The following is an 8,407-nucleotide window of genomic DNA, read 5'->3' on the forward strand; positions in this document are numbered from 1 at the left end:
CTGATAATAAATTGAAGCTCAAAGGTGCAACTAAGAGAACATTTGATATTGATAAATCATTTGAGATTGCCACCTTGCCAAGTCCTTGCACTTTTCCTTTTGAGTTGTCTCCAAATGTGATTTTATCTTGACTATCAACATTCTCATCTAGTGAGGTGAACATCCGTGGGTTGCCTGTCATATGTTGTGTGCATCCACTGTCAATAACCCAATGGCTCCCACCGGTCTTGTAGTTCACCTTTCGTTCACCCCTAGCCATGAGGCACAGGTGAGAAGTGGATGATGGCGATGGTGGTGGTGAAGAGAAGTCCCCGGCGATGGCCGCAACTTTTTCATCATTCTCTTCTTCACTTGAAGAAGACCCACTTGATGATTCGATGTCGGTGAGCCAGTCGCCAACAATATATGCCTTTCCATTCTTCTTCTTGTGAAACCTCTTTTGCTTTCCATCCTTCCTCTTGAAGAATTTCTTTTCCTTCTTTTCATCATCGCTGTCATCTTCCTTCTTGCCCTTGAACTTGTTCTTCTTGGGCTTGTTGCATTGATGAGCAAGATGACCAAGCTCACCACAGTTGTAGCAGTCCATCTCAGAAATGGGCTTTCTTTTGTTGGAAAAGAACTTCTTCTTTCTTGAATCAAATTTGATGCCTTCTCTATTTAGCTTCTTCAACATCTTGGTGGTCTTCCTTACCATTAAGGCAATGTTTGCATCAAGGTCATCATCACTTGAGGATTCTTCCTCAATTTGTATTTTTGCTTTTCCTTTTCTTTCAGGATTTGCTTTGAGAGCCAAATCCTTTCTTTTGGAAGATGATTCTTCTTTGTTGATGTGCATGTACATTTCATGGGCATTGATCTTTCCCAAAATTTGTGTAGGTGTGGTAACTGAAAGATCCATTTGATGTAGCACAGTGACAATGTGTCCATATTTGTCTATTGGGAGGACACTGAGAATCTTCCTCACAACATCCGGTTGTGAGATTTGAGTAAGCCCCAATCCATTGACTTCCTCTACAAGAATATTAAGTCGTGAGTACATAGCGTTTGCATTTTCATTAGTAAGCATTTCAAAAGAATTTAACTTTCGCATGGCTATGTGATATCTTTCCTCACATTCACTTCTAGTTCCTTCGTGTAGAGCACAAATGTCCATCCACAAATCATGAGCATTTTTATGATTCCGAACTCTATTGAACACATCTTTGCAAAGGCCTCTAAAAAGGGTGTTTTTGGCCTTCGCATTCCATTTCTCATAATTGAACTCATCACCTACAAGATTTGTGGGATCTCTAGGTTGGGGAAACCCTTGTGTGGCGGCTTTATAGACACCAATGTCTATAGCCTCTAAGTATGCTTCCATACGAATTTTCCAATAAGGAAAATCGTCACCATCAAAAATGGGAGGAGGTCCATCCCCACCGGACATCGAAACTCTAGCGGTTAAGCTAATCTATGAGCAACAAGGCTCCGATACCAATTGAACGGATCACGATGCCCAAGAGGGGGGGTGAATTGGGCTTTTCTAAAATTAACACTAATTAAAACCTAAGCAAGAACTAAACAAGAGCCCAACTTCACCCCAACAACTAGCACTAAGAATATAATACTAGAAATGTAACAAAGCTAAGATAATACTTCAAATACTTGCTAAACAAATACACAATGTAAAGTGCTTGAATTAAGTGCGGAATGTAAAGCAAAGTTTAGAAGACTCCTCCAATTTTTCCCGAGGTATCGAAGAGTCGGCACTCTCCACTAGTCCTCGTTGGAGCACCCGCGCAAGGGTATCGCTCCCCCATGGTCCTCGCAAGAACCAAGTGCTCACTACGAGATGATCCTTTGCCACTCCGGCGCGGTGGATCCCTCGAGACCGCTTACAAACTTGAGTCGGGTCACCAACAAGATCTTCACGGTGATCACCGAGCTCCCAACGCCACCAAGCCGTCTAGGTGATGCCGATCACCAAGAGTAACAAGCCGTAGACTTTCGCTTGACCAAGAGAAGCCTAATACAAGTGGTGTGTGCTCTAGGTGGCTCTCACTAGCGCTAATGAGGAACAAGCGCGGATTATGATTCTCTAATCTCCTCACTAGCCTTTTGGTGCTTGCAATGCTCTACCAATGTGCTGGAATAAATGTGGAGTGCAAGACATTGAATATGGTGGGTGGAGGGGGTATAAATAGCCCTCACCCACCAACTAGCCGTTACAGGCATTTACTGCGCGATGGCGCACCGGACAGTCCGGTGCGCCACCGGTGCGCCAACGGTGCGCCACCGGTGCGCCAACGGTCACTTCCAACGGCTAGTTCTGACAGAGAGCCGTTGGACTCATGGCGCACCGGACAGTGAACAGTCCACTGTCCGGTGCACACCGGACAGTCCGGTGCGGTGTCCGGTGTGCCACTAAAATTCAACTCAGAACACTGCGCTCTCGGGTTTCTGCGAAGGGGAGAGTCCCTGCCGTGGACCAGCCTGGCCCACCTGGCAGAGGGTGCACCGGACAGTCCGGTGCACACCGGACAGTCCGGTGCCCCAAAGCCAGAAACTCTAACTCTTGTTTTTCAGCTGATTTTCAAATCGGTTTTCGTTCTAACTTGTGTGTGAGTTCTAGAGTGACACCTAGCACTGTATATGAGTGTGATTGAGCACCAACACTACACTAGAACTCTCTTGGTCAAACTACTCATCGACAACCCCTCTTTATAGTACGACTAAAAGAGAATAAAAGACCTAACTAAATCGCGAGTGTCCACATCTCCTTGACACTCGGACTCCGTAGACCTTCACCTTTTGTTCCGTCGTTTTAGCCGTCGCTTCGAGTTCTTATTTCCGGGATTGTTTTCACCGTTGTAGTACTTCTACCTGTCATGCGACCTAACTTACCATTTGTCTCTGCAAAACACACGTTAGTCACATATAATATTACGTTGTCATTAATCACTAAAACCAACCAGGTGCCTAGATGCTTTCAGTCAGCAAGGATCCGACAGCCCCGACAGCTGTACTTCCACAGGGCTCAAGCGCTCCTCCGATAGCCACGACATCACATGAACAGGGCGCCAAAACGTCTCCAACAGCCACGACGGCATGTACATAGGACTCTGGCTTCCCTCTGCTAGACACGTTAGCACATTGCTACACCCCCCATTGTACACCTGGACCCTCTCCTTACATCTATAAAAGGAAGGTCCAGGGCTCTCGTACGAGAGGGTGGCCGCGCGGGAGAACGGGCCGACGCACAAGGCTCTCTCTCTCTCTCTCTCCCTCGCGAACGCTTGTAACCCCCTACTGCAAGCGCATCCGCCCTGGGCGCAGGACAACACGAGGCCGCGGTTTCCCCTTACTGTTTTCCCCCTTGTGTTCCATCTCGCGCCGACCCATCTGGGCTGGGACACGTAGCAACAATTTACTCGTCGGTCCAGGGACCCTCCGGGGTCGAAACGCCGACAATAGCGGAGCGGCCTCCCATTTTCCCGAAGGTGGCAAGTTCAGCTTCGAGTTCCCTGGTGCACCGGACAGTCCGGTGCGCCAGACCAGGGTGCCTTTTGGGAAATCTTGAGCTCTCTTTATTTGAACCTATATTTGGTCTTTTTATTGGCTTGTTGTGAACCTTTGACACCTGTAAAACTTATAGACTAGAGCAAACTAGTTAGTCCAATTATTTGTGTTGGGCAATTCAACCACCAAAATTAATTAGGAAAAAGGTGTAAGCCTAATTCCCTTTCAGAAAGCTAGTGGAAGACTACCTTACTCGAAAGGGGCAAGGGCAGTAGGGGAGTAGGCATGTAAGGAGGTTCTCGGGTTGATTTTGCTGCGATGTCGGTCAGACGAGAGATTCCTATAATTGCTCTTCCCATAAACTGTAGCGGGTTTTCGGAAGCTAGTGGAACTTTATAAAGGCCTCGTATTGTTGCCCTGCCTCGCTTCCTTGGTAGAGGTGTATGGGAGTCGCGATTCCTTGACAGGTGGGTAACATGACTTGTGGGTATAGGGTACAACGTCTATAGAGTGTAAAACTGGTATACTAGCCGAGCTCACGGTCATGAGCAGCTCAGGACTCTAGCTTGATTAAACTATGGAACTAAATTCAATTTGTCATTTGAATTGCATGGGATTATTTATTAATTTTGTTCTATTATTTTTATTATGGTTTGGTATCTACTTACATTTAGTAATTGCTAATAAAATTTTGACCAACTTATTAAAAGCAATGCTCAGCTTTAACCACTATTATTGATCAGCCTTTGGTGAGTTCATGCACATTATTCTCCACAACTTGTTGAGCGATGAATATTTGTGAGCGCACCCTTGTTGTCTCACTCCCCCACAGGAGAAGAACAGGTGGTTCAAAAGGAGCCACACAGCGAGAAGTTTGACTTGATCTAGGTGGCGTCTCCCAGTTGAATTTATGGCGCCAAGGATGGACTTTAGTTCGTTTTATATTTATCTTTTATTTTGTAAGACTTCCGCTATATAATAAGTACTCTGATAATATTGTGACATTTATCTTTATACACTCTGTTATTATATGTATTGTCTTCTTTGACGTATATATGAGATGCAACCGACTTTATCCTTTAAATCCAGGTGTGACAGCGTAGAAGGTTTTACAAAAATTGAAGGGGGCATGGCCACCTTTGCCCCTCCTATGGATCCGCCCCTGGAATCACTCGTTACAACCTAAATCAAATGGTCACATATCAACTTTCTTTTGGCACTTCGCAAGCCCTTTGTTCTGCGTCTCTTTACCCCTCTCTTCATGACTGTCGGAAGGAACAAGCCCAAGTAGAACAGGTTATTTCACCAAAATTGTACTTTAGACATGGAGCGCTACATCTCAGATTTACCGTTGAAGCTTCTCCACGATGAATTTTTTTTACTAGGATTTATATTTTAATTGGTGAAGCTATGCCAAACTGACCCAAAGAAACAAACAGCAGGAGAAACAAAACAGTTGTTACGCTACACTGCAAAATTTAGGAGTTCATCTTTCAGCATCAGGAGACCAGCTGGTCAGCTGCCAAGCACCCAAATGATCCGGAGGATAATCTTCTGGCAATTAGCGATCAGCCAGGCAGACGAGACGAACAGGGGTGCTTGACTGAGGAGGAGACGAAATGACAGCAACCGGGGGGGACCTGTGCTGGCGCCCTGCCCTGTCCGGCTGCCGAGTGCTCTGTGTGCCGTAGGCCCGTAGGGTCCACCAGCAGGCACACACGCACAGGCTTTAATGCGAGGAGCTATTTAGTGTCGCCAGTCGCTACTTCTTTCTCGTCTTCCTCTCCTGTCTCCTCGCAGTTGCGCAGCAGGGTGCTGGAAGAAGTTTCTGGTTGGAAGAATCCGGTTGAGGTTGCCATTTCCCAACTTCTTCCAGCGGTTCGGCTCGGAGGCAAACTGAGATGTCCTGTTCGTGATCGGTTTATTCTTGCAGCTGTAGACAGCTTGTCGATTCGTTGCTTGAGGAGCAGCCATGGACAGAAGAAACCGACCAGCTCCGTTGGTGAGTCTCTCTCGTCTCCTCTTCCTCTCCTGGATTTATATATATATTCCTAGATTATTTGCAAACATACCATCGTTGGGTTGCTTTAGTTGAGCTTACGCATGTCGTTTGGAAATCACTAACGCTTCTGAGTTTTGGCCCGTAAGACTGTTGTTCCAAGTCAGTCAGACCATCAGTTCATCGTACCGTATTTTCTCATCGATCTATCACTTTGAAGAAGCACACGAGGAAAGAATGGCCAAACAATCTTATTTCGGATAGAAGTCTGTGTGCGTCTATCAGTACGAGCATCTAGATGTTCTTTCTTTTTTAACGCACATGCATCTAGATATTTCCTTTCGGCGAATTTTCTATCTGAGAATTACTGACGTTCTTCTGGAAAAGATTATGCTTTTTTTAATGTAGTCGCACATAATTCTGGGCTGAGTAGAACAAGTGGATTACAGTTTACCTGCTGAAAATTCGTCGAGTTGCTTAGCTGCATTATAATACATTCAGCACTGCTTCCTCTAGAGAAAAGGTATTGACGGTTGCTAATGCCCTTCACGGTGAAACTTGCATGGGATGCCATCAAATTTGGTCCCCCACAAGGTAGTTGTTCAACTACTTCTGTAAGTAGTTGCTGTTTCATGACACCATTCATTCAGTGTCTGTCTCATGCTCTTGTCTGATCACTCTAAAGTTTCATCAGCCAATCACGTTTATACGAAAATAAATGCAATCAATTTAATTCCCAAGGCCTACTTCTTGATACTAATTTGTTGAGCTGCCAAATAATTTTTGTTTCTTGTGATGGTTCGCCGCAGGTTGACAGCTCTGCATGCTTTTGCCGAGTGGACAGATCATCCGCCGCGGCGGCGGCGAGGCGAATCCCAGTGTCGAAGGCGTGCGTGCAACCGAGCCTCAGGGCGTCCATCCACCCGCTGAAGCCACGGCCGGGCGCAGAGCGGAGCCGCGGAGGGGCGTGCCCGCTGCTCCCAGGCCTTCCGGACGACCTCGCCATTGCCTGTCTCATCCGGGTGCCCAGAGCCGACCACTGGAAGCTGAGGCTGGTGTGCCGGAAGTGGTGCCGCCTGCTCGCCGGCAACTACTTCTACGGCCTACGCCGGCGGCTCGGGCTCGCGGAGCAGTGGCTGTACGCCGTGAAGCGCGACGGCAGGGACGGGCGCGTGTCGTGGGACGTGCTCGACCCGTCGCGCGGCGAGTGGCGCGCGCTGCCGCCCGTGCCGGGCGAGTACGCGGAGGCCGACGGGTTCGGCTGCGCCGTGCTCGGCGGCTGCCACCTGTACCTGCTCGGCGGCAGGGACCCGCGCAGGGGCAGCGCCATGCGGCGGGTGGTGTTCTACAGCGCCCGGAGCAACCGGTGGCACCGCGCGCCGGACATGCTGCGCCGCCGGCAGTTCTTCGACGTGTGCGTCATGGGCAACCGCCTGTACGTCGCGGGCGGTGAGGGTGGCGGCGGCGGGCTCAGGTCCGCTGAGGTGTTCGACCCGGCCAAGAACCGCTGGTCCTTCGTGGCCGAGATGGCCGCGCCGATGGCGCCGTTCGTCAGCGCGGTGCATGGCGGGCGGTGGTTCGTGAAGGGTATTGGCGCGCAGCAGCAGGTGCTAAGCCAGGCATACTCCCCGGAGTCTGACTCGTGGTCCATCGTCCTCGACGGCATGGTCACCGGCTGGCGGAGCGCCAGCGCGTGCCTCAACGGCCGGCTCTATGCTGCAGAGTGCATGGACGGATGCCGGTTGAGGGCCTACGACGAGGCCGTGGACGCGTGGAGCACCTGCGCCGACAGCAAGCAGCACCGAGGGAGCTCCCAGGCGGCTGCCATTGTCGCCCTCCACGGAAGGCTCTTCGTCGTCCGCAACGACATGAGCGTCTCGGCCGTCCAGGTGGCGGCCGAGGCGGGAAAGCAGAGGTGGCAGACCCTCGCCGGCAAAGCGCATACCAAGAGCTTTGTCACGGGCCTGTTGTCCAACCTCGCTGGTCGCAGCCGCGCCAAGAACAACATCCTCCATTGCCAAGTTCTTGAGGTCTAGCTGTCTTGCTCCCTGATGAGTTATGCTTATAAGTTACTAGAATCACGCAATGAAAAAGTACGTGAGAAATCTCCATGTCTGCTCAAGAGTGCTAATTAAATAAGCGAGAATTACAGGCATCTGAAGAACGCGCGTGATCGTTGTATAAAACTACAAATACAGTTTATATGGTATACAGTATACAGATTTATTATGATCACATTACACACTTTTCTTCTTCTTCTAGTATTCGTTCTTCAGAATATTAATTTCCTTCAGTCGCTGTATCTCCAAGAGAAGACTTGTCCTGGTAATGGCCCATTCAAACCTGTGTTCCCGACCTGACAAGTTGTCCCGGGTCAACGTCCGAAATTAGGTGCAGCCATGGATCATTCTCATGCCCTCACATCTGAGAATACGATCCTCTTGCATTTTTCTTCTGATAAAAACAATACTCAAAATACCTTTCCTTGACGTTGGCAATGCAGTCCATGTCACTTGTAGAGAGTGGAGCGGTTGGAGTGTTATCGCGCGTAAGGACTAGGGACCACGGACCACGGACCACGAGTTCAAATAGGAGAAGATAAGTAATAGAAAATTCATGCAATTAACCACTCTGATATTGAAGAAGATTGCGACAACAGAAAATCCATATCCATATAAGATAATCTAAGCATACCTTTCGTGAGCATATTATAACATATATTATCAGAATAAGATTCTATTTAGATATATTATCTGTTAATAGTTAGCAAAGTAAAAGGGTAATATTTGCTGTTAGGACTAGTTTGGGAAACCCTTTTTTTTAGGAGATTTCCATTTTCTCAAGGAAAATTAGTTCATTTTTCTTTGAGAATTTAGGAATCCCTTGGAAAAATGAGATTCCCAAACTAGC

The 8,407-nt window shown here is 48.2% G+C and overlaps 1 protein-coding gene across 6 annotated transcripts; it reads left to right on the forward strand.

Moving 5' to 3' along the window:
* The first annotated feature begins 5,170 nt into the window (after positions 1-5,170).
* Positions 5,171-7,739, forward strand: LOC100284020 (ring canal kelch). 6 transcript variants are annotated; one of them, XM_020553381.2, is made up of 4 exons: positions 5,171-5,349; positions 5,432-5,500; positions 6,014-6,091; positions 6,307-7,739. In XM_020553381.2, exons 3-4 carry the CDS (start codon positions 6,065-6,067, stop codon positions 7,531-7,533), a joined length of 1,254 nt encoding a protein of 417 aa, XP_020408970.1. In that variant the 5' UTR covers positions 5,171-5,349; positions 5,432-5,500; positions 6,014-6,064; the 3' UTR covers positions 7,534-7,739. The 6 variants fall into 6 exon arrangements, with proteins under 6 accessions (XP_020408970.1, XP_020408969.1, XP_008643767.1 ...); XM_020553380.1 differs by having other exon boundaries at positions 5,171-5,500; positions 5,885-6,091; XM_008645545.2 differs by having other exon boundaries at positions 5,171-5,500.
* The last annotated feature ends 668 nt before the right edge of the window (positions 7,740-8,407 follow it).

Source organism: Zea mays, chromosome 5, assembly GCF_902167145.1.
Source record: "Zea mays cultivar B73 chromosome 5, Zm-B73-REFERENCE-NAM-5.0, whole genome shotgun sequence".
Lineage (NCBI taxonomy): Eukaryota > Viridiplantae > Streptophyta > Magnoliopsida > Poales > Poaceae > Zea > Zea mays.